The sequence below is a fragment of the Nicotiana tabacum genome, chromosome 14 (genome assembly GCF_000715075.1).
Source record: "Nicotiana tabacum cultivar K326 chromosome 14, ASM71507v2, whole genome shotgun sequence".
In the NCBI taxonomy this organism is placed as follows: Eukaryota; Viridiplantae; Streptophyta; class Magnoliopsida; order Solanales; family Solanaceae; genus Nicotiana; species Nicotiana tabacum.
In genome coordinates this window covers 95,379,269-95,406,517 of record NC_134093.1, presented here as the reverse complement: position 1 = coordinate 95,406,517, position 27,249 = coordinate 95,379,269, and the positions used below count along the sequence as shown (strand labels likewise).

Below are 27,249 nucleotides of genomic sequence, written 5' to 3'. Positions count from 1 at the left end.
TGTTTCTCTTTCGATTAAACACTATAAAGAATAAAATTACAACTAATATTAAAGCTCTTCCAATAAATTCAAGCAATTAAACAGTAGTCAAATCCATAAACAACAATCAAGTTACCAAATCATGTCAAACCCTAAGGTAAAGTATTCCATAGATATGAAGAAAGTCATCACAAATAGAGTTAAAGAATAAAAAAACAGTAATCCAACGTAACAATCCAAACTCGCATATTGAATTGGTAGAAGGAGGATGAAATATTGAGTCTTTAAGCCTCCAATACTCTCCAAAAGCTCCCAAGGTTAAAAGTCCCTTAAAAAACGTATTTTTAATTTATTTATACCATGTAGGAACGGGTCCGGACAGAACTAGCCTTTCCAAGCTGAAGTAGGAAACTACTATGAGAATTTTGTACAAGCACAGCGCGCCCCGCGCCTGTGGGTTTTATTAAAGGCTTGAAATTTCTGTCAGCAGGCTCCACTACACTGCCGCGCCGCCCCATGCGACATGGCAGTGTAGTTATCTCGGAGTAACTTGTTTCTTTCACTTTTTGATATCCATGCTTGGTTATCGACCCCCGAACGCGATTCCGACTTAATTATCTGTGCTTCTACTCAGACTTCAAAGCTCCAACTTGTTCGACTTAGCTCCAAATTATCTTTTTTACTCGAAAGCATTTCCTACAAGGTATAAAATATGTAATAAGTACAAATCGCCATCATTTAAGCTCAAACGCAAATCAAGTACAGTAATTAGAGTGCAAAATACGACTAAAACACTGATTTCTAGCCTATTATCACGGTCATCACAATTATAATGGGCTGCTCTCAAATGCGAGGCTCACAATTGCGAAGGAGACCTCGCATTTTCAAAGTGTAGGAGGGGCAAGCCATCTTTGCAATTTGCAACCTTCGCAATTGCGCACTAGGTGTCACATTTGCGACTTCTGAGCTTATGCGGCTTTATCGCATTTGCAAATACTGGTTCATATTTGCAAGCTGTGCAATCGCGAATCTTGGTTTCCAATTGCGACATCTACAACTGGGTAAAAATAGGAGATTTTTGGATTAATTCTTTTTTTATTTTTGAGACTTTGTGGAGGCGATTTTTGAAGAGAATTTTCTTCTCAGCCTCAAAGGTTAGTAACTTTAATGTATTTTTGATCAATTTTCATTACTTTTCATATTTTTTCATCCATAGATGTAGATTTTTATAGAATAAAAATACGATTTTTGGGTAGAAGCTTAGGATTTTACAATTTAGAGATTTAGACCTCGATTTAAGGTCGGGTCTCGAAACAAAATACATAGTTAGATTTGGGTGAGTGGATAATCGGGATTTGATCTTGATTTCAACCAAGTAGGCCCGAGTTAACTTTTTGTTGACTTTTCCAAATATGTTAAAGCTCGAACCTTTTTGATACTAGGGTAGTTTCTAAAGCTTGTTTGACTTATTTGCATGTTGGTTGGCTAGATTCGAGTGGTTTGGAGGCTTGTGCTAAAGAAAAGGTGATTTTGGAAGGTCCGATTATTTTGGAAAGAGGTAAGTGTTTTGGTTAACCTTGATTTGCGGGAATTAGGATGTAATTGGGTCTATATATTATGCACTATATGTATTGGGAGCGGTGTATATGCAAGATGGAAATTACATATGCGTTTACAGTGGATAAAGCATGCGGGTAAAACTAACCTCATTTATGTCATGTCACTTTACGTATTATGTTTTCCATGCTTTTCTTGAGAAAAGAATCTATCGAAAATAGTCTCTCTACTTTCACAAAGTACGGGTAATGTCTGAGTACACATTACTTGTGCGACCACATTTGGTATGTTGGGAGAATCCATTTCCTTCCAAAATTTAGCTTTAGCTTCTACATTTAGTTTTATTTGTAGATACTGATAACATTGATTGTGTCCTTCCCCCACAAAGCCTTATTGTAATAATCCTATTCCCAATTTATTTTACTTCTACAACTTTATCTTTAAGTTCTGGTTTTACAATAATTCCCACTCCATTCTTATCTTTATCTATCCAATAATACTATAGTTTATTATTCGGGTAACCTGTCTCTCTAGCATTTTGCCCTGTCCATTAGTTTCTTGAAGGCATATAATATAAGCTCTCCTTCTTTTTAAGATATCCACTATTTTGTCGACTTTCCTCACAAAGTGCCTATATTCCAGTACCTACCTGAATCCGCATCTATTGTACTAGCTTTTAATCCTCATTGTCCATGATGCGAAAACTCTTTTTTATTTTGCACCACATCCGGGTACTATGTGACAGAACTAGCTTCTTTACCCACACTCGTACATGATGTGGGAACCCTTTCATATTTTTCACCATATTCGGACGCTAGCATGGCAAAACTAACTTTTTTACCCATACCCATAGTCATCCATGATGTGGGAACCCTTGCTCATGCTTTCTCACACCCAGGCGGCGATGTGGTGGAACCCCTTCATCACATTCGAGTGTCAACATAACAAGTGCCTAGGTGGGCACTTTCCAACAATATCTGTATTATGAGAATTTATCATGAATTGACATGTTTTATATTGACTGTCAACTTATCGCTCCTCTTCCTTTATACGAGTATGGGACCGACAATACGTGCAATCCCAGACATGCAGAGCTACGCTAACAAACAGTGACAGAGCCACCTTATAGGAAGGGGTGTCAAATAACATCCATTCGCTTGAAAAATACACTGTGTAGCTAGGTAAAAAAATAAATTATATGTATATATACTATGTATTGACTCTCCTTAATTTCCTGGTATGTTTACTTTTATATATTTTGACACCCCTTAACGAAAATTTTGGCTCCGCCACTGCTAACACAACTAGTACATATCAATATAAATGATAATCAGGCATGCTTTCCGAAACTTCACAGCATGGACGATTCAACACACTAAAGATATCTGAAAAAAGACAGTTCGCAATATCCAATCCATGGAGTTAAAAGTACAAAATATCTCATAAAGATTCATTAGCAGGGGTGGCAAACGGGGCGGGTCGTGTCGGATATGGGCGAGTTGAAAATGGGTAATGCAAAAACGGATAAATTATCTGACCCGACCCATATTTAATGCGAATAGAAAATGGGTTAACCGGCAGATAATATGGATATCCATATGATCACTTTTGGGAAAATACTCAGTCTCTCAAACTTGAAGAACCCTAAATTTGAATCTTTGCAAATATAAAAGCTAAACTCATTGGTTATCCATTGATTATCCATTTTTAAATGGATATTATGGATCAATGGATCTTATCTATATTTGATTAATTTTTAAAAAGTTAATTATCCAACCAATTATTTAGTGTATAACATGAGTGGATAACTATTTTTTTTTTATCGGTGTCACCGCTAGTTACATGCATGATGCATGCTGATTAATTAGTGTCGCATGGATTTGTTAGCCTTTATGGATTTTTTGTTTCTTTTCAAGCAGTGCCACATGAATATTATGCAATTTAAGCTAATAAATGGGCAGCCGACTTGATTTTCCAGAACTAAATTTAACATTTTCGCATTTATATTTTCTATAAAATCCAGATATAGTTGAGTTAATTTTTCATTACAAACTCCGGCAATGTTTCATAATTTCTTACAGTGTATGAAACAAAATCATAATGAAAACAATAACTGCCAGAATTAGTTTGGAAACCAGTAAAATACCTTACCTAGTAATATCCTTTCACTAATATCCCCACTAACAGTATACATTTTCTGATTGATAACAAGTTCTTTACCGTTCTATTGAAAGTTTACTTGTATAGAGACCTCTCCAAAAGGTAACTTTAATTTGACCGATCTCCCTTCTTTTGCGATCAGTTTTACTACAGCACACGCTGCTCTAGCTAATTGTCCACCCGTACCAAGGGTGTTTTGATCTACATCTACAAGGCCGTGTAATGTACACGATCCTATTACAAAGTGGTGCAGAAAAATTAGCAATAAGAGAGAAATCAATACACTATTTATGCCATAGGATATGTCACTAACCATTACTCAAACAACCTGCTGCTAACTCCTGCTCTATATAGATGCAAACCAGACAAGGTTGCAACAGTAATCTTGGTATTTGCAGATGCAAATAAAACATCGCCTTCAGTAACTACCTTGTCCGATGATGTGGTCATCGTCCCCTCTCCTCCCATGACCAAAAAAATGGAAGGACCAGGAATGGATGGAAATACAGTAGTTGATTGTTGAGGAAGAATGCAACGATCAACCTCGAATTCATCAAAAGGAGGGAGGTATCTCATTGTGTATGGATTAACTACAGTACCCTTCAGAATTTCGGGAAAGCCCTGCCCAAAAAGAAAAAGACAGATTCAGATTCATTGGTAAACGGATATCCAATGCCATGTATTGCATTTTAGAGAATAAATTGGCGATAACCCAATAAAATCTCCTCATAATGAACAAATGGGCGACCTAAGCGCCCAAGTAGAACATTTCCCTGTGAAATCTGGGCTCTTAAACGATATACACCTTCAGCACCACCAATCATCTCATTATTGTTGAATCAATTCTTTGATGGGATTCATAATGAATGAATATCTCAACCAAATCCAGCCACTATATTGAGCTTAAAACAATTCAACTCTTGCCTAACCTATAGTTGGTCAAACTCCTAAGAAGCACATAATAAGGTTGCTGCTTTATTCAAGGGTTCAGTCTGCAATACCTGTCTGTAAGTGAGCATTGAACAGAGAATTTTAACATCTCGGTGCTTTGGAGTCAGACCGGCACGTATCACGTTGTCTGAATTTGCCATGCATTCAACAGACTCACCATATAAATATGCATGAGGTTCATTTGAGCCTAAATATAAAGCTTCACCAGGGTTGAGTTTCACATAATTTAACAAGTATGCAGCTAAGACACCAACATCAGCTGGATATTGCTTCTCAAGTCTTAAAATCAGTTGTTCTTTGTCCGTTAGGTGCCTGGCCTACAACACGGAAGATAAATGCAAATCCATATAAATAAGAGACAATGAGCAAGATGAACTTAAGCAGCAAGAGTTACATCTAATATATTTCACGAGACCATAGGCAGTTCAATTCCACCACATAATTTACATAAGAATAACATATGCATCAACAGAAGTACTAGCAACTCAAATCCAAAATGTAACCCGTAGTTTCCAGAATGACAGAATTTGATGCAGATAAAGTCAAGTGTCACTTTCGTGGCAACGAAAAAGGTTTTGACGCATCCAAGGTTCAACCATATAGGAAATAAAGGAAAACTGAATCATCAAATTTGCAGTGACGCATATAGCAACTGAGATGGAAACAAATCCAAACAGATCAGCTCCTTGGTAGGAATTGCACAACAAATGCAACTTGATGGAGGTTATAACAGTTACGTTTCAGCTGATCCATACACAGTTAATGTGGAAGAGAACAAGTCACTTTTCTTATTTCCGTTTTAATCTGGGAATGAACAAGGGTAAGATAGATCAGCTGTATCTATAAAATACAGAAATCCCATGATCAAATCAATAAAACATTCTGATACTCTCAACCCTCACATTTTCACAAATCGGCCTTACATTTTCTGCCAGTGCAAACCACCACCATGTAAGAACGACACATGTAAGTTAGTAGAGGCACGCAAGCATGTCTTTGTGTTAGGAGATAGGATTAGGACAAAAGCACATAAACTAAGACAACAAAGATCAAACCTTCCCAAAAACTCAAGAGAATTACTGTCCACATGAACGAGTTTACTACCATGCAGAAGCACAAAAAGGAGACCTCCAATTAATGCCCAAGTAAAACAAAAATAGTTATACTTTCACTTGATCATGGATCAATTTGGATTACCTGATCTTCAATGTTTAGGCGACTGATCAGCTTGGCTAACACTTCCGCAATCACATCCTTGCGCACTGACATTATGTCAGTAAATGCTGATTGTAGCACTAATCTAACTTCCTCCTCCCCATCATCCTCATTCAAGTTTAAGATTTGCTCCGCTTTTGCATTACCAATCACTTCGACAATCTCGGGCGTAGTTTTAACAGCCACCTTGAGCTCCTGGAAAAAATTCAATATACTTATCATCAAAATCAATTTTTTTTTCTGGAAAATAGTCATGCAAGTTAAATCCATTCCATCAACTCAAGTCAAGGAGCACAATAACTTTGCTTCTCAAGAAAATCAACCACATGAATAAGGTATACAACTGCCCCACTGACTATCTTGGTTCTTGGATCCCGCTCTATCAACCCTACCCCATTTCCAGATCACTCAATACAAGAAGCTTGTCAACCAGAATAAACTTGTCTTCTATGTAGCTGTTTATATCTGCAGTCTAACATAAATTCCAAAACTTTTGAGCACTGAAAAAGAAAGCAAAGTATGCTAGTTTCTTAACATGTACGCCAGCCGGAACACCTAGTTAGCAGCCTTTCATTTCACCTAGAGAAAGGAGGGATGAGAAAAGTTATTTGGAACTCATTTTCCATTCTATATTTTTTCTCCCTTAAGTTTTAAAGTTTTAACATCTGGTTGTTGGGGAAGGAACAATAAGCTCAAATTTATTTTTATTATTTCTTAAAGGGAGTGTTCAAATAGTACAAATGAAACAAATATCTAAGCTCAAACAATTCATGATAAATTTTTTAATAGGACAGGTTTACAATCAGCTTAGAATACACCAATGTGAGCTTCAAACTCATGACTTTGCCAATGAAGAGGCCTGGCAAAATATTAGATTCCACAATGAGAGGTTATGTGTAAATTTCAGCAACCAAATGATCTTATTATCTATCATCACTGGGGAATGGATCGGTTGGGAGTAAGAAAGAATAATAATAAGCTTATTATTAACTAAACGAACAAAAACTACAAGAATGTACCTCAAGACTGACAAACCCACATAAAGCCTCAAATTCTGTCAGTGCGAAAGCCATCTCGGGTTTGTGATTGTCATCCTTGTAAACAAACGGCTGCTCTTTATGTAGAGAAGTGGCCAACACCTTGTCTGGATGGGCCTGTATCGACAAAGCTTTGGCAACAGATAATACCTAAAAAGCAAGAAATGTTAAGAAATCTACTTAACCATACAGAAACACAAGTATAAAGACATCTAAAACTGATGAAATTAATCTGAATTGTCCCCTAATCTGGATTTTCTGAGAAGCGGACCATGTCAATATCAAAGACCATATTTGGTGTCGCACTAGTAGTTATTATGCATTAGTATACTGCTACTAGAGAGCTGATAAAAATCACAACTTTATAGATTTGCTAACAGAGCAATCTAGTATTCCTTGATTTATATTGAATTGTATGAACCATCTCATCCAAAAATTAAGCATGATAAAATAGAGGTTGGGTTTCAGTGGCACCACGAACCCATCAACAAAATATCCTATGTACTACCCAAGGGCAGAGGCGAACCCAGGATTTGAGCGCGACGGGGGCACTAATGTCTTTTACATATGCCAATTAGTAGTGATAAAGTTCAGCGTGTAACTCTTTGAAAACTTAGCGATTATGATAGCTTATCATCAAAGTACAAACTCTCAGTTACCATTGTCAAAGTCGACATATGTTGCTGCTTCGTCGAAAGTGATTGTTGACGGGACATAGTTTGTATTTTTCTACTTGTTGAGAGAGGAGCTACACTTTGAGGCTTTCTATTTTAAGGGAGGGATTGGGTTTTTTGTTGTTGTTGATGTTGTATTATCAAGTAGTACTAAATCATAATTGAAGTCAAAAAAGTAATTAATAATAAAAAAAGTAAACCAGTTGACTATTAAGTACTTATAAATTATGGTAGGAATCAATGAGTGAAGCAAACAATAACAACAACGACCCAGTAAAATCACACAAGTGGGGTATGGGGAAGATAGTGTGTACGCAGACCTTATCCCTACCCCGATGGGGCAGAGAGCATGTTTCCGATAGACCCTCGGCTCAAGAAGACGGAAAAGACGAGAAGAGACAATATATCAGTACCGTCAACAAAAACTATAAAAATAATAACAGTATCATAAGAACCAAAAAATATATGACATGCAATAACAATAACCAGTAATTAAGGCCCGGTGCTATGAAAAACGGAAAGATAGTGTGAACACAACATTAACCACTAGCCGACTAGGATCTACCCTATCAAACTAGCCTCACCCCCGGTTCGAAGTAGAAAAAAACTCGACTACCTCCTAGCCTACAACCCTAATTCTCGACCTCCACACCTTTCTATCAAGGGTCATGTCCTCGGAAATCTACAGTCATGCCATGTTCTACCTGATCACCTCTCCCCAATACTTCTTAGACCGCCCTCTACCTCTTCTCGTATCCCCCAAAGCCAACTGCTCACACCTACTCACCGGAGCGTCAGGACTTCTCCTCCGCACGTGCCCGAACCATCTGAGTCTCGCTTCCCGCATCTTGCCATCCACAGGAGCCACGTCCACCTTATCCCGAATATCTTCATTCCTAATGTTATCCATCCTAGTGTGTCCGCACATCCACCTTAACATTCTTATTTCTGCTACTTTTATCTTCTAGATATGAGAGTTCTTAACCGACCAATACTTTTCCATACAACATGACCGGTCTAACCACCGCTCTATAAAACTTACCTTTGAGTATCAGTGGCACTTTCTTGTCACACAGGACTCCGGATGCTAGCCTTCATTTCATTCACCCCACCCATATACGATGTTCGACGTCCTCGTCAATCTTGCTGTCCCCCTGGATAACCGACCCAAGGTACTTGAAACTACCTCTCTTGTGGATGACTTGTGATCCAAGCCTCACATCCATGCCCACTTCCCTCGACTCGGCGCTGAACTTGCACTTCAAGTATTATGAAACCCTTAGACTCAAGGGCTTGTCTCCAAACCTCCAACCTCTCGAATAAAGTGAAGCAAAAATGTTAATAATTTTAGCTACCAAGTTTTGATCCTAAGTCCCCAAGCACGTAGTGAAAGTTCAGCCATACACTCTACCAAAGCTACCATCCAGCCTTTTGTGTTTTTTGGGGCACCAGTATATTGTTAAAAGGGTCCTCTATGCAGTGGCGAAGCCACATGGTCACATTGACCACCCTTCGTCGAAAAATTGCATTATTTATATAGATAAAATATTACGTTTTAGAGTTATATAACACATATTGAACACCCTTTATCAGTAATTATTTTTTACTTCTTTTAAATTTGAATACCCTTGGGAAAATTTTTAGCTTCGCCACTGCCTGCCTCTATGTATACACTATTTTTGCCGAGACTAACGAGTTCCGGTTACCCCTCTACCTCATATGTAGGTCCGCCCCTGCCCAAGGGTGTGGACTAGTGGTAAACAAAGTAGATGCGGACCTTGAATATAAGTTTTTTCTAGGGCTAAAACACTAGGTAGTTTCTTCCCACCTGCCTAAGCCTTGGTGCGTAAAGTTATCCAGTAGCAGGTACTCGTGGGAGTAAGTAGTCAAGATATGTGCAAGCTAGTTCCAACAATGCAGTCACGAAAAGTACCATATGTGCTGCTTAAGGGTGTAGTCTAGTGGTCAACAAAGTGAGTGCAAACCTTGAAGATAAGGGTTTAAATCCCAGATAAAACATCAAGTGATTTCTTACCATCTGTCTAAGCCTTGATGCGCAGAGTTATCCGTTAACTGATATTGGTGGAGGTAGCAGGTATCCAGTGAAATAGTCAAGGTGTCTGTAAGTTGGTCCCGACACCACTACGTTTAAGTAATATATACTATTAGTGTAAAGAAATTTTTACACTATTAAGTCATCCAAAAGATATCTGTAGGTAAGCCTCCTTAAAATGTGAGATTTGTAATCTTGAAAATAAGACAAGCTACCTGCTATAACGGGTAAAGGCTGCATATATAACTTAAAACATTAAAAATATACCCGAGTTTAAGTTATATACTATGTTAGTGTAAAGAATATCTACAGGTAAGCCTTAAGACAGATTACCTGCATCAGTAAAGAATATCTACATCAGGTAAAGTTGACCTTATATAACTTAAACTCTAAACAACCAAATATAATGGAAATCCGCGAAAATGAACCAAAAAAGAAAATAAACATTTCAAGAACAGAGCAAACCTTGAAGAGAAAGGGAAGGTTGGTACCCCATTTCTTAACAACATGATCTCCAAGAACACGAGGATTCCTTTCAATCCAATCCTTCAATGTCACCTTTTCACCTTGCACAACGTACGATGGGCCGGATTCATGGGTGCCCATCCAAAACTCAGCATAGGGCTGGTCCAAATCAATTTCGATTCCAGTATTTCGATAATAGAGACGTGCGACAGTGGATTCACGACCAATGCGGCCCCAATCTGAATTCTTAACGCAACAGATCAACTTGATTAACGACCCATCCCCATTCACTCCCTCCATAGAATAATGTTTGGGGCACTGTTGAAGGTTTCATTGCGCTATTATTGTAGAGTCACGCATGGCGTTTAATTAATTTATTATGCAAAAGATTTGAGTAGGTGGGATTCAGATTAACAGTTTTAATAACGTGGAAGAAATGGGAATCGTGTGAAATATGCAGAAGTGAGAACCAGAAAAATGAAAAAGAAAGAAAGAAATCAGATAGTCTTAAATTGGTTATTGGCATTAACTAACTCGGAAGACAAGTTTTATCTTAGTACAAAATGTTTCATGAATAATATTTTACTAACTTATACTCAAAATTATGAATATATAATATTGGTGATATATATAGAGTAAATCAAATATGGGGCATTCAAAGTAGATCCACACTTCTAAGTTTTATGAGTTATGATGTCGTTTTGTTAAAAACTATTGAGTTAATGTGAATATGTAACATTTTACTAGATTAGCCTATATGCATACATTGGTGCATCTAGTATAATTTGTAGGTTTATTGAACAAAATAATTCTCACTCGAACTTCATATATGTTTAAAAAATTCGCTAAATAATTACAAAATAATACATTTATAACTTTGTAAATCAAATAAGTTATGATAGTATCTTGAACTCAAACTCATAAGATTTAAATTTTGGTTCCGTCTATGAGGACACAAGTATACTCCCTCCGTCTCAAATTAACTTTCGTGTTTCTCTTTTACACTTTCCTTAAGAAAATATTAAATAGGAAAGACTTTTGACTATTTTATCCTTACTTATGTCTTAAAATATAATTTCTCTTCATTTAATACTTACTCATAATTAAAATATTTGTACTCTTCAAGAACAATTAATATTAAGGGTAGAATAGAAAAAAATAATTAATTTACTCTTGAACTTCTAAAATGACAAATAGTAATTTGAAATAATTATTTTTAGAAATAATGACAGTTAATTTGAGACAGAGTATAATTAAGAGCAATTTCACCTATTAAGACGTTATACTCACGTGACTTTTAATATTTATTTAGTCGGTATCACCTCGAACCAAGTCTTTAATTGTTCAAAAATCGAGTTTAGTCCAAGTATTTACTTGTTTACAAAATTCGAGCTAGAGTTGTAAAACAAACATTGGTCAGATTCAATAGCACATAGAGATTCTCAAGTTTAATGATTTTGTTTTTTGTAGGTTGGAATTTGGTTTCAAGTGCCCCAAGCATGTGACTTTTCCAGACCATTAATTTAGATGTTCACAAGTTAAATCAGATCTATCTTTTAGTTTAAAGAATTGATCGTTCTTCAAATCAAATCAGAATATTCTTTTGCAATCCAAAATTAAAAAAAAAACATAAATAAATCTTACCGAAAAGGTTATGCAAAATTTCCCCAAAATTATAAATACCTTTTCTAGTTTTAATGTCTAAAATGTCTATAAAGCTATTAACTGAAAAATATAAACTAAAAAGTACTTCTACAAGGAGGGCGAAAAATGAAAAATAGAATAGACAAGGCATTATGTGTTTTGTTTTGGGAAAGGTATTTCCAAGATTACACCAAATATTAGTAATTACTACAAATAATAAAAATCTTGATTAATCCAAAAATGCATATAAACTTATAAGTTTGGGGGTGACCTATGATTCTTTTTTGTTTTGCCGATTGTGGCTCGTAGGCACACGAGTAATTAGCAATTTTGGTGTCTACCAAAGGGCGTACACAAGCTTAAAAAGTGTGTATGACCTAGTTTGACCAACTTAAACAACATCATAGGAGTTACGCTCCCGTTTGACCATAAATTTTGGTTTCACTTTTTCAAAAAGAAATTTAAAAATTTTGTTTGTTTACGAAATATTATCATATTTTGGGAGAAAAAACTTCAAATTTTTTTAAGTTCCTAGCCAGTTTTTGAGTGAATTTTTCTTCCACTCATAAAACTTCAACTTTTCTTCAAATAAAATGCATGTCCAAACCAGTGTTGTTAAAGGCGCGCTTAAGCCCTGAAGCGAGACTCAAAACATGTTGAGCGCTCCGCCTCGCTTTGTGGGCACTACAGTGTTGCATCAAGACTCTAAACCATATTTGTCCCTGCCAATGAGTGTAATCCTGAAAAGACGATACTAAATAATTGATACTTCACTTTATCATAATTTTTTTCCAATTTCTTTGTCCATATATTTGTTATTCATGCTTATAATTATTGGTGTTAGACTACATATACATATTTTTACTCTTTCTCTAGTTGCGCCTTTTTTCATTAAAACACACGCTTTATTTGCGCTTTGCACTTAATGCCCCAACGGACCTTGGAGCTTTTTTTGCGCTTTTCGCCTTTGATAACACTGGTCCAAACACAATTTCTAACTTCCAAAAATTATTTTTCAACACAATTTCAAAAACTTTTTTCAAGTTTCAATGAAATCTATCTCCAAACACTAACTGTGTATCATATTCAAGCATTAAAAACGTGCAACAAATGCTAAACTTGATTACAATGCTAAATAATCAATTTTCAATTACCTCAACTCATGACTATGTTAACCACATCCAAGAAAGGGTGTGAAAGAATGAGGCCACTGGTTTAGTGATGGCAAAAATAAATGTCTGAATCTAATGGTTGATGTCTAAAAGCTATACAACAGCATTGAAGGAATGGAAAAGAATGTGTGATTAATAACTGCAACTATCTTCAGGATTTTAAGGCCCTCAAACTCATCTGAATGAACCTGAAAAGATGAACATAATCAGAATCAGATCGTGAAGAAGTCGAACGAGGAAAATAAGACAAAGACTGAATGAAAAACTAAGCAAATAAGGTTCCTACCAAAAACTATGTCTCTATCCCAAGCTAGTTGGAATCGACTATATGAATCCTCAATATACATTTCACTCGATTTGGACACATTCCAGTATTAAATAGTTGAGTTTTTCTTACGATAAAGGTGCTCCAAATATTTTACTGGTATACACAGACATGTAAACAGAATATAAAGGCTCATAGCAAACACTGTCAACATGATTAAGCATTGGTTCATGTTAAATTTAGACTTACAAAGGAGTTCAATAACAACCTTGACATTCAACAACAAACTGACATGAGAGAGTACCAAAATGGTAAATGCGATGAAGAATGGAGGAAAAAATGACATATCCTGAGGTATCTGAAATATGTTAGAAGTTAAGTTTTAACAGCTTTTAGGAACATGGGATGGTTTAAGATGAATCTATATGGAGTTAATATGATAGAAACAGTAGCTCAGGATTCAAGAGATGGATTAAGCGTGTTGACAATAATCTTTCTCTTTAGAATGACTTCACAAAATTAAAATGAGAAATTGAGAATGGTTAACGAGGAGGTAACAGCACATCGATTCATTTCCTATTAGTTGCTTATTGCAGAAATAAACTACCAAACACTGTGTACCAAAAAAGATGAAGCTATAAATGCAATCATTCAACACTATTTTTTTTCCACCCAATCATTCAGTAGTATAATTACGCGCAAACTACCCAGATTCTGGAGAAAGTAATAACTGTTAAAACTATTTATCAACACAAAAAATTATCAATTGTCTGAGAACCTGGTAAATTATTAGTATCTAATTATAAACTTGAAGGTTAGTGTTGTATCAATAAACTGGAAGCTTAGCACGTGGAACTAAATAAGACCAGATAACAATCTGATAAAGTCATAAAACCAGAAGGGGGTAAAGGGATAATTAAGATCACCAACGAAGACAATACCTCATGAGAGAATGACAAGTCCAAGGTACATCGCTCCACAAAGAAATATAAAAGATATCATTCCCCTGAAAAATAGTCCAAGAAACAGAAGGATTTGTGATTCACAAATGACGACAAAAATTCCTCACATTCTTTAGTTAAGATTCGCATTGAAGCCAATACTAACCAGATAACTCCCCAACCAACACCATTACAAGGACAGGGACAGAGTTCAGCAAACTTCTCAGCATCACTTGAGTGCACTCTTCTAGATATTAAGTCATCATATATATCTGCAATGTCATATATAAGTCAGATAATATCATGCTACAAGAGAAAAATTAGATACTAGAGAATGGATAATCTATACCATAAACTGAAAACAAGCTGTTCATAACACCTGCAATTCACCAGAAGGAATATAAGCAACATAATAACTAAAACTAAAATGGAGAGAGAGGGTGGAGGACAGGATAAGTTCATACCTATGAAGAGAATTACATATCGAAGAATGCGAACTTTTGTTAGTTCTTGAAGAACCCATATTACAGCAATGAAAATGATAAATCCTGGCAAGTTGAGTCTCTGGGGATCAATGACTAAGCATAAAAGCAAATGTATATCAAGTATTGACATTAATCAAGATCTGATGTACAAACCGATGCAAAGTCCTCGCAGTGTCCACTGTTCAAGAAAGTAAAGCATGTAAGAGTCTGGAACTTCCTTTTCTTTTTTAAACTTTAGACAAGATATACAACGTAAAATTTGTGAAATTATACATATTATCCTATCTTGTGAAAAGTCTAATTTAAAGAGTGAACTATCTGCAGTCATTGTACAAGATTGAATTCAAGTTCTTTTACTTAGCCCCGTACATTTTTGGCAATGAAGAGCACAACAAAAAGAGCAGCGATGAAACAACCAGCGGCAATCTTTGCAGTGAGAAGATTTGTCGATGCAAGTATGAGAGCCATCCCCCAAAAAGACGAACCAAGATCTTCAGGAAAGTACAAAATTAATCAGCAAAACAAAAGGTAGGCAGAGGTTAAATTAACAAAGCAATCAGCATCTAGAAAAATAGCTTAATACGCATCATCAACTGAGAACTTGTGTAGGGGATACTTCATTTTATCTTTTGGAAAACAAAATAAGGAAGCACTTGAGATTTTGGAACTTTTGAAAACAAAGTAATTACATCCAGCAGGCAAGATCAACCAATAAACACCGCCACGTGTTTGTGTCACTCCCCCTTCATTGGCATGAACTTGCATTCCTTCCACCTGTATGTAATGGCAAACGGTAAACCATAAAACGAGTCGTTTAGAATACGAATTTACCGGTCTCAGCATTTAGTAGATAGTTTTGAACTTGAATTGACCAGGGAAACCAAATCATGTGCCACGATTTAGCATGGAATCATAGCTAAACCATGCCCCATCATTCTCGCTGACTTAGCCATATGGAATAATCAGACACTACTTTTTCTTGACAAGTTGCATGGCCATTATGTTTTAAATAACATCAATACATATGTGAGCAACTTTATCATTTTAGTATTATTTTTATCAATTTTTAAATTTTAGCACTATATTTTAACTTGAACAAGTGTGGGAGTTTTACGCCTATTAATACCAAATTAGATTATGCTTGAGTTTGATAAATTGATGATTGGTACCCAAGTAATCCAGGAACTCCATAACCTCTAGAAAGCTACAACTCAATATCTAAAGGACTTCTAAACACTAGAAGTCTAGTCATTTTCCTGCATCTCATAAATAACACATGCAAAGACTCAATGAAAGAGCAAAATAAAGAAACTTGAAGCTAAAGAGTAAAAGTCAAATTCATCTCCATAGATTTGAGCTTTATGAAGTGAATGCATGTCATGTGAATTAAGTAAAGTCTCAGGGGTGGATTCCTGTAAATATTGACATCTTAAATCTCTTTATTAGAACCAAAGAGCAGAAAAATTCACCCAATCGTACAGAACTGCATTCCATCTATATTAAAAATAAGGAAGTACTTTTGCTACCAATTGAAGCAGTTGAAGGCATAAACCGTCATATAAAATGATAGAATAAATTAGACCGATATCCACCAAATGTACAACTAATCTCTTGAATTATACATCTATTGCATCTAAATACATGACAAGAGAGAATTACCTGACCACATGTGAGCTTACAAGCGATTGCATGGCTTGCTTCATGAAGAAATACAGTAATGAGCTTGAAAGGTGTCAGGAGAAATGTCCTCCATAACTGTTTACATAGTTAGGAGGAAAAAAGAAGCAAAATGAATATGCAAATTTTTTACATAAAAGACAGACAGGAAGTACAAAAATGTTAGCAAATGCATGCATGAGAACATTTGTGGACATTCTATGGAAAGTATACAAAGTAAAACTAAAATCTAGTATATCATTTGCACATGACATGGTATTGCATTTTGTTAATGCTAGTAACCTCAAAGGCTCAAACATCTTATTTTATTCCCAAGACGACCAGTAACAACTCACCATAACAGATGAGGTGTTATGATGATCATCAGAAGCATATCCCGTAGTTAAATTTAATGGGTTCAATCTTGCATTGAATTCATTGTATACATAAAATTATGGGTCCAAATCTAACATTCGTTGAGATTTTATTAGTTTTTTACATGTTTATCCATACTCCATGTTGAAAATTCTGGACTTAGATAAACCTATAGCTAAAAGGCTACATCCGCCTCTGATGAACATATAGATATATCAAGGTTATCTTCTCAATTGCATATACCACCTCGAAGCAATTTACACATACGCTTCGGAGATGAATGCAGTGTTGTAACTTATAATCATTTGTAGGAATAGTAACTTACTTCGCTAAATAATTTTAACAATTACAAAAGCTCAACTACATGAGGATATTTCCGAGCAAGTGATCCTCGATGCTAAAGTATATTTGGTTACACACGTGGATGTACCTCAGCACTTTGGTTTTCCTAAAAAATGTAGAACTATTTTATGTAATATATGACTTTGAACAAACAACATGTGGACAAGTTCTCCCATCTAACAAAAATTATTGGATTAGAATTTTGAGTTATAACTTATAAGATACCTTTTGAAAACTTTGACGATACACATCGTGTCAGCCAATCAAAATTCTTGCTAAAGAGATTCATGAATTGCGAAGCAATAGCCACCTAAAGCCACTCTGACTTAATGAAAGAACACAAAATTCTAATCAAGTGATATTATTTCTGTATTTTTTCAATTTTGTTATCCTCATTTTGAGTTTTCATCTCTTCATGCAGTGTTGTAAAAGAGAAGATTACGACTAACTACCTATTTGAAAACCTCATGAATCATTATATCAACGTTTATACTTACATACACACATAATACAGACACTGATATTTATATATACATTATGAGGAAGTGGAATGAATGGAAAGGGGGGAGAAATGAAGGCATAGGGGTGAAGGCTATGTTGATTTTAATAGCTAAATTCACTCTCTATTTTAATTTATAAAATGTGTGTACACCTCGACAGGGCTCGACTATTTCATTGAATGCCTACATCCTCCAACGAGTATGCGTATCAGGTAACACTAGCCACAAAGGTTCCAACAAATGGAAAAAGATCACAGAGCTTTTTTTCTTCTCTACTGAGATTCGAGTCCTTGTCTTCTATGACTTTATTCCAGCTTCTTTAACCACTAGGCTATACCCTTGGGTGCTAGCTAAACTGTTCACTTAAAAGTAAATCCTATCAATAATTCCATAATTGGGAACAGAGTCCTAGACTAACCATTTCCTAATAACCACCGCTCCATTAGTAATTTCATAGGGTGTCAACCGGTAAGGACCAAAGCAAAAAGACACAAAGATAGACTACACTGAGGACATAAAAACATGCTCCTCTTTTCAAACTGAATCCTATTTTCATAATCATTTTCAGACATTCCCTTTTACCCCTGAACTTCATTTTGTGGCCAAGAATATGATTCTGAAGCTTTGAAGATATCGATATTGTTTATACACAGCCAACTTAAAAATGTCAAAGTCTAGGCTCTAGAGTGACTAATTTTTTTTTTATAAATTCTCTTTGTCACTTTTCTATCAAACAATACCAGTAATCTTGACAGGGACGGATATCCTGTACCAACTACGGATTCAGCTGAATCCAATAGCTATATCTCAGACTCTGTATATGTGTTTAGGAATCTACTAAATATGCATAAATCTCAAATCTCAAACCCAATAACTCAAATGGTAAGTGGCTTCGGTGGCATTTTAAACTCATAAAGTTTAAATTCTGAATCCGCCTCTGAATCTTGAAAATGTGCATTGCTCCTAGTTAGTCACAAAAGCCAGGAACATATAACTACCAAAAGTTAGCCTAAAGCTCTTTCCTTTCAGGTCTCAATATACTAATTAAGAGCAAAATTTGATCCAAAAAGAAGGGACAATATTCCATGCTCCTAAAGCAAAAAATGTAAAGAATTTTTACACCATCAAGTCACATTTACTTGTTGTAGCAGGTAACTTTTTTATTTTCAAGATTATAAATCTCACATTTTAAGGAAGTTTACCTGTACATTTCCTTTAGGTAACCTAATAGTTTAAAAAATTCTTTCTAGAGTGACGGTATATACAACTTAAACTCAATGTAAAAACCAAAAGAAGTGTATAGAAAAAGAGACTTACGACAAGAATGACGACGGTGAAGACACCAATGGTAACAAGAAAGATCTTTTGATCACGGTTACAACAATCCCTGAGTTCCCAATTCGGATTCATCCTTTTTTCGCCAACCCCAATTGCTTAAACCCTCCAACGCTTCAACCTTTTCTGCTCCTACAAACAAACTAAACCTCAATTCCAAATTAGTTGGTATCGGCTATAAAAATCTCAAAGATTTTTGGTTCCACCAAACAGTTGAAAAATTCAGCTTTTCAAACTGAGACTTTGTTTAATGGGTTTATTCAACAACCCAGTTGGCAATTGCGCGTAACCGTTCACCACTGTAACAGTGACCGGAGAAGATTAAAACGACAACGTCTTGTCGTTTATTTTTTTAGAGATTGTTAGGTGAAGTTGTTAACTGTAAATGGATTTTTTCAATCAATCATCTCTTCTTCTTAACTAAGTAAACACAGCAGACTTTTGTCGTTTACTCTGTCAATGTTCTTTCCTCGTTAGGCCAATATTTGATTGCCACGTGGATCGTTTTGTACACTTAGGCCCAATAGAAAGGCAACTTTATATTTCAACTTTGTAATTCAAATTTCCTGGACCCCATTCAATTAAAGAAAGGAAATGCAGAAACGAGTTGTTCGTCCGGAAAGGGAAGGTACAATCAGTTTGAATTTTTGATTGCTCATCTAAAATACCGGAAATTGTATAATAATGTTATTTTTGTTATAAAATATAGCTCAAAATAACAATATAGAACAGAGAAAAACAAACTAAGAGATATAGAGAGAAATAGAGGATAGATTCTTATTCTTTTTTCAATTGTGTGTCTTTTCCAATCTATTATAAGGCTTTTATATAAGTATGAAAAGTGAAGAATCACTATTGTAAAATATGTCATTGAACATATCATTAAATATTTGAGAGGAAGATTATGGAGTAGGTTATGGAGTTACAATCATAACTCCATAATTATTAGAGTATTGGGAGTTATGGAGATAATGAAGAAAAATAGACATCCACCATAATTTAATTTTCTTATAACACTTCTCCTTGGATGTGCATAGATAATGTGTCTCGTTAAAATCTTATTAGGAAAAAACCCTATGGAAAAAAAAATCCAGTGAAGGAAAAAGAATACACATGTTTAGAAATACGCCTTTTGGTTGCCTCGTTAAAAAACTTGCAAGGAAAACCTGTGGGACAAAACCTTGTAAGGGAAAAAGAGTACAACACGTATTAACTCCCCTTGATGAAAGCATCAATTCACATCCCTGAGCCTTCGCATCCCAATCTTGTACACTAGTTTCTTGAAGATTGATGTCGGTAGAGATTTGGTGAACAAATCAGCCATATTATTACTTGAACGAATCTGTTGCACATTGATATCACCATTCTTTTGAAAATCATATGTGAAAAATAACTTTGGTGAAATGTGCCTTGTCCTATCTCCTTTTATGAATCCTCCCTTCAATTGGGCTATGCATGCTGCATTGTCTTCATACAAAATTGTGGGTAGTTTGTCATACTTCAAACCACATTTGTCTCGAATAAGATGTATTATAGATCTCAACCATACACATTCTCGACTTGCTTCATGAATAGCAATTATCTCAGCATGATTAGATGAAGTGGCCACAATTGATTGCTTAGTCGATTGCCAATATATGGCAGTGCCTCCACATGTAAACACATAGCCATAAAATAAGGCCATATCAGTAGTCCCTTTTAGATACCGCAATATGTGTTTGATTCCATTCCAATGTCTCCTTGTAGGAGCAAAGCTATATCTTGCTAAGACATTAACTGAAAAAGTTATGTCATGCCTTGTAGTGTTAACAAGATACATTTGTGCACCAATTACACTAAGATATGGTACTTCAGGACCAAGAAACTCTTCATTATTTTTATGAGGTCGGAATGGATATTTATTTATATCGAGTGATCTTACAACCATCCGGGTACTCAATAGATGTGCTTTATATATCCATATAGAATCGCTTTAAAATTTTTTCAGTGTATGCTGATTGATGGACAAAAATTCCATCTTTCATATACTCAATTTGTGGACCAAGACAAAAATTTGTCTTTCCAAGATCTTTCATTTCAAAATTTTTCTTTAAACAGTCTACTACTTTAGGAAGCTCGCAGGAGTTCCAATGATATTTAAATCATCAACATACCCGACGATTATAACAAATTCAGATCTTTTTATAAGGACAAATTAAATCATTCTTGTACCATTCTTTCAATAGGTACTCACTCAGGCAGTTATACCACATGCGCCCTGATTGTTTCAATCCGTATAAGAATTTTTGAAGCTTTATTTAATAAATTTCTTGGAAACTTTAATATGCTTCAAAACAATTTAATTCCTTCAATGATTTTCATTATACGCATATCAAGTTTTTCATGTATTGCCAGATTAAAATCTGAAATGACTACATCCACCACAGGAGAACATGTCTCTATATAATCAATGCCAGGATATTTACACAAGTCGTGTTTATATCTATCGACTTGAATTTGTTTTTTTTCGCACAATAACACATCTATACCTCCACTGGCTTTATACTTTCAGGTGTTGGGACTATCCGTCCAACTTCACATTTTTCTCAATTTTCATTGCGTATTTTTCATTTGGCCAATCATTTATGTGTCCAAATTTCATGACAGATTTGAGCTCAAGATCCTCGTCAATATTAATAATATTGAGCGCTACATTATATCAACAATATCGTCGACGATCATTTTTCATCGGTTCCATCATCACTCAATAAAGACATAACTTATCGAGATCTTATTATTTTCAGGTACTTGAGCCTCTCCCATGAGATCTTATGAAGTTTTATGTCGTGGTGCTCTTCTAGAGCACTTGTCTCCTTATTATGACTATCTTGAATATTTGCTCCTCTCCTTCTTCAAAAAGTTTTATCTTTGAAACCGATTGGTCTGTTACGCTTCTTGCATGCCATAGACTCTGTCCCTCATGGACTTTATTCTATTTGGAGTATTAGCAGCTGAAATATGATATTTAGCTTTGGGTCAGTATATGCGTCTGGCAATAATTTGCAAATGAATTATCACTTGAACTTCAGGTTCATATTTTCTTGTACGAGGATCTATATGTATTCATAATAATTCATTCCACGTATCACTTTCTCAGCTGTCCATTTTCTCCCCATAATGTTGGGACCACCAACACATTTCCCAACCTTCTTTGGGAACCCATCTTTGTGCATTGTGGTGGCATAATTAAATCATATAGCACATCCATATTTCTAGATGAAAATTATTTGGTTCCTGACCTTGAACCGATTGTGATAGGGAGTATTTATCATAACTTGTTGGCTAGATGCGTACAAGTTCTACTGTCTATTAAATAATACACCTCATACCAAATTTCTTTTCATGAGTTTTGTTCTCATAACCAATGATTTAGCTATAATTGGAGGCATACAATTTCTGCTAAACCAACTTGGATTTAAACCAGCATTATCAAGATAAATTATCATAATTTATATTCTGGAATTATGCTCTAATAATTTGAGCAAACAACCTTGCAAGAACCAAACCGCAAGTTGGTAACAAACGCACATGTGACCATACAATAGATGCATCTATTAAAATCATATAATAGTAAACAGTCTTCATGGCAGGTGACTGGGCCCATATATATATCACCTTTTATTCGTTCCAGAAATCGAGGGATTCAATCCCAACCTTAACTGGTATATCATGAGAATAAGCAACATAAGAAAATTTCTCAAGAATCTTCCATTTCTTCAATATATGCCAATGTGAATTTTCAATCAATTTTCGCATCATAATTGAACCGGGATGGCCAACCGGTCATGCCAACTAATATTTATTTCAGTAAACCTCTAGTTTACTTGTGGCATGTGATTCCATCATCATGCTTATACTTGTGTAGTACAAATATGTCATGACCCAAAATCCCACCACAGGCGTCGTGATGGAACCTAGTCTCTAAGACTAGGTAAGCCGATTTCAATTATATTTTTGAAGCCATTTGTTTTTAATTAAATAAGTAATCAAAACTAACAGCGGAACAAATATGAATATACAACCTCCCAAGACTGGTAGTACTGAGTCACGAACTCTAACTGAATACATGGAATTATCACAAAGACTGAATATACAATACTGTTTGATTAAAAATTAACAGTACAATGAAATGAAAAGACTCCAAGGGACAGCGATGACCAAGCAGCTCTACCTTGAATCCTTACGATCCTACTTTAACTCTGCTCAAGTCTGATATCTCCAATACCTGGCTTTGCACAAAAATGTGCAGAAGTATAGTATGAGTACACCACGGTCGGTGCCCAGTAAGTATCAAGACTAACCTCAGTGGAGTAGAGACGAGGTACAGTCAAAACACTCACCAGTCTAATAACCTGAGCAATATAATATAAAAAATAATAGGAAACAAGTAACAATAAGGGCAACATAAAATAATCAGTGATATGCACAGTAGACAATAAGAACATCATTAATATCGCTCAATAATTAATAATTATAATTACACCCAATTAAATCAATTCCTTCAAATAAATGTCTTTCACATAAAATTCTTCCAAATAACTATTTTTCAAATATAATTCTTCAAATAAAAATTTTTCAAATATACTTCCTTTGAATAAATTTCTCTCAAATATAATTTCTTTAAATAAATATCTTTCGAATGTAATCCTTTCCAATAAATCTTTTTGCATAAAAATCCTTCCAATTAAATATTTTTAATATAATTCCTTCAATTAAATAGTCACTATGTGACACTTCATTTCATAATCATTCAACCATGGGTCTCAGCCCATTTTCATATTTTTCATATTTTCACGGCACTTCGTGCCCATAATTAAATCATTATATTTCCCTGGCACCTCGTGCCCTCATTTCATATCACAACTGCACGGATAATTCCCGTGTCAATATCCTCATTATCTACTCACGGCACCTCATACCCATATTTCATTTTTATAATTCGCCTGGCAATAGCCACAGGCTCCCAATTTTAACATAAATCAGATTATTATAAATTTACCAACAATAAGACAAATTGCACAAGTTATAAAAATAACACAAGAAAAATCACAACATCACATAAAAATCACCAATGCAACCACTCCTCATCATTACATACCATCCCTGACAATAGCCACCCTTATTTCTCATATAGCCACCCTTATCTCTCCTATAGCCACCCTTATCCCTCCGCCATGACAATACCAATAGCCACCCTTATCGCTCATATTTCCACCCTTATCGCTCCTATAGCTACCCTTATCGCTCCGCCCAGACCATATTCCAACAAACACAACAACAGTGAAATGCCACCCTTATACCCACATAATATCAACGGTGAAATGCCACCCTTATCTCCTCAAAATAATAATTCACACAACACAATAATTTATACGGGAAATTATCATGGCAACATAACAAAATCAATTCATATCACAATTTGCTCGATGGCCACAACAAAAATTCTAAAGATACAACCAAGTCAATTAATTTCACAACAAATAGCCGAAAACTCCACACAATGTGTATAACACCCCCAAAACAATCAACAGAGATAAAAATTACTCAACATAAAGCAAAATCTTCATCAATCCAAATTTAGATAATTATATTAACCCTTCTTTTTAAAATTTCTTAATTAATTATTTGCATAGGGAAAATTCATAATAAAATTAAATTTTAAGAAATATTAAACCAACAATACTCACAAATTTCATAATTATTTCAAGTAACAATCACATCAAATCGTCATATAAAAACAAATTTAATAAATGTGATTTGAGGCATGGCAAATAGATAATTAAATATATGCCAACAATTATCCAATTTACTACATAATATTCCCTAGACTTTAACTCAATAACTTTTGTACATATAAACCTGAGTACGTACTCGTCACCTCGCGTACTTGGCTTTTCACATATCACAAATGGCACATAAGACTCGATGTCTAAGGGGTAATTCCCCCACTCGAGGTTAAGGAAGACACTTACCTTTTTGAAGTTATGTCGATATTCCAAAATCGTCTTCTTTCTTGAATTGACCTCCGAACAGCTCAAATCTATCCAAATTAATTACATAATTTTATTAAAATTCATATTCATCGGAAATAATGACGGATAATAATACGCCGACTTGAAATTTTATTCCAAAAAGACAATAAAAGTCACCGCCTCTCGGAACCCGACATAATTTTTATAAAATCCGAACACCCATTCCGATACGAGTTAAACCATACCAATTTATCGAATTCCAATAACAACTCGACCTCCAAATCTTAAATTTTTATTTTTGGAAGATTTTACAAAAATTTTGATTTTCGTCCATTAAAATCCGAATTAAATGATGGATTCAAAGGCATAATCATGGAAATTAATCAAAACTGGATAAGAATCACTTACCCCAAATACCCACGCAAACATCTCTCCAACAATTGCCTTCTACCGAGCTCCCAATTTGATTTTTGTGTTATGAACTCAAATCCCTATTTTTGGAACTTTAAATTTTGCCCAGACAATTTTCTTCTTCGCGAACTTGGCCCCCCTCTCACGTTCGTGTAGCACAAATCAGTCTGCTGCCTCAAGTCCTCTTCGCGAACGCGATGCCTATCTAGCCCTTAACTTTGCGAACGCGTAACACCTTCACGAACGCGAAGACCAAATGCGCAGGGTCCCAGCTGCCTCTTCTTCCTTTTCGTGAATGCGATGCACATCTCTCTACACCTTTGCGAACGCAGAACCTACATCGCGAACGCGAAGGCCAAGTTCCAGCAGCACTCAAGCTTCCTCTACGCGAACGTGTAGAAGGAAACCAGCACCAGCAAAATCTGATGCTTCCGCTATAACACCAAGGCCGATTCTAGTCCGTTAACAATTCGAAATTACACCAACAAGTCTTAAAACATCATGTGAACTTAGTCAAATTCTCAAATTACCTCAAATAACATCAAAACGACGAATCGCACCCCAAACTAAAATCTATGAACTTTGAACTTTCAAATTCTATATCTTGTGCCGAAACACATCAAATCAATCCGGAATGACTTCAAAATTTTGTACACAAGTCATAATTGACATAACGAAGCTATTCAAATCTCCAAAATCGGATTCCGACCCCATTATCAAAGTCAACCCCCTAATTAATATTTTCAAAAATTCATCTTTCGTCATTTCAAGCCAAATTCCTCTACAGACCTCCAAATAATTTTCCGGACACGCTCCTAAGTCCAAAATCACCATACAGATCTATTGACATCATCAAAATTCTATTCCGGAGTCGTTTGCTCGAAAGCCAACTCTCCGGTCAATTATTTCCATTTAAGCTTCTAAATAAGGATTGTTCTTTTTACTTAAATACTGAATCTTTAGTGAATCAAACTCGACCACACCCGCGGGTCATAATACATATTGTGAAGCTACTCGACACCTTAAGTCACTGAACGAGGCGTTAATTCTTAAAACGACAAGCCGGGTCGTTACATTCTCCATCTCTTACACAAACGTTCATCCTCGAACGTTCTAAGAATTATTCCGAGGTTACCAAATCGATGATTTTACTTTTACCCATATACTCATGGTTGATCCCCCGTTACCGCATTTGAGATAAGCCCGACAACACCATCTTATTTGAGATTATTTTTTTTACCCATATTTGTAAACTTTAAGATCAATTTCTTACACTCCAACATTTTTAAAAGGCCTGATTTTTTACACCAACGCACGGTATTAGTCTCAACTGGCTATAGCAACTCGTGCCTCCGCACACATCAACTTTCTTGATAGTATTGAAGTACTTCAATTTTTGTTTCTTGGGTGTTACATTCTTCCCCGCTTAGGATCATTCGCCCTCAAACACAAAACATAATTTATCTCTTCTTTCGCACATATCAATCTTCCATTTTTTTTAACTCTCAAATTTTTTTCAGAAATTCTGGCAGAGTCTCCCTTGTAAATGGGCCTAACCACCTGCCAGAGTAACACCAAAATAACTCCTAACAGCACATCCACAACCCAACAAAACACCATAATATATGTATCAATAACACTAATCTCAGTATTACAAGCACTGTATTATCATAATGATATCAGGACATGAAGCACATTATATGTATGCTCATCACCATTTCTCTGGTCTTAAAAGCTGTTCATTATTAATTCCAGCATCATCAATTAATCTCATATTAACCACAACCTCATTTAGAATTTTCACAACACTGACAATAAAATGTGAGGCATGAAGACCTCATGATTACTTACTCGGATTAATGAGTCACATTTAACGCCACATGGGCACTCATCTCATAGGTTAAAACTCAATGTTTACAGTACGAAAATGTGATGACCCAAAAGGTCATCTTATGTTTTAGAACTCGAATCTGCGCTTTTAAGCCTTAAATATCTCATTTCTACCCTCCTCGATTTGCGTG

The 27,249-nt window shown here is 35.4% G+C and overlaps 2 protein-coding genes across 2 annotated transcripts; both read right to left on the bottom strand.

Annotated features, from left to right (window-relative positions):
- Positions 1-3,599: 3,599 nt before the first annotated feature.
- Positions 3,600-10,587, bottom strand: LOC107771722 (mannose-6-phosphate isomerase 2-like). The gene is made up of 5 exons (XM_016591165.2): positions 10,092-10,587; positions 6,882-7,049; positions 5,845-6,057; positions 4,698-4,964; positions 3,600-4,317 (listed from the first exon to the last, which is right to left on the bottom strand). The coding sequence occupies exons 1-5, from the start codon at positions 10,389-10,391 to the stop codon at positions 4,012-4,014; spliced, it is 1,254 nt and encodes a 417-aa protein (XP_016446651.1). The 5' UTR covers positions 10,392-10,587; the 3' UTR covers positions 3,600-4,011.
- Positions 10,588-12,818: 2,231 nt separating this feature from the next.
- On the bottom strand, positions 12,819-19,193 carry LOC107771721 (uncharacterized). Its single transcript, XM_016591164.2, has 10 exons — positions 18,789-19,193; positions 16,258-16,353; positions 15,288-15,372; positions 14,968-15,089; positions 14,752-14,776; positions 14,578-14,661; positions 14,463-14,492; positions 14,280-14,385; positions 14,114-14,178; positions 12,819-13,095 (listed from the first exon to the last, which is right to left on the bottom strand). The coding sequence occupies exons 1-9, from the start codon at positions 18,879-18,881 to the stop codon at positions 14,115-14,117; spliced, it is 705 nt and encodes a 234-aa protein (XP_016446650.1). The 5' UTR covers positions 18,882-19,193; the 3' UTR covers positions 12,819-13,095; position 14,114.
- Positions 19,194-27,249: the final 8,056 nt, after the last annotated feature.

What these genes read in the sequence shown, in the direction of transcription:
- LOC107771722 (XM_016591165.2), bottom strand. Translation starts at nt 10,391, where the DNA reads ATGGAGGGAGTGAATGGGGATGGGTCGTTAATCAAGTTGATCTGTTGC. An exon ending in GTGGGTTTGTCAGTCTTGAG is followed by an intron (nt 6,058 to 6,881) that starts GTACATTCTTGT and finishes AATTTTTTCCAG; the next exon opens with GAGCTCAAGGTGGCTGTTAA. An exon ending in CAATGCTCACTTACAGACAG is followed by an intron (nt 4,318 to 4,697) that starts GTATTGCAGACT and finishes CTTTTTGGGCAG; the next exon opens with GGCTTTCCCGAAATTCTGAA.
- LOC107771721 (XM_016591164.2), bottom strand. Translation starts at nt 18,881, where the DNA reads ATGAATCCGAATTGGGAACTCAGGGATTGTTGTAACCGTGATCAAAAG. An exon ending in GTAAGCTCACATGTGGTCAG is followed by an intron (nt 15,373 to 16,257) that starts GTAATTCTCTCT and finishes CATTACATACAG; the next exon opens with GTGGAAGGAATGCAAGTTCA. An exon ending in TGCTCTTCATTGCCAAAAAT is followed by an intron (nt 14,777 to 14,967) that starts GTACGGGGCTAA and finishes TTTCTTGAACAG; the next exon opens with TGGACACTGCGAGGACTTTG.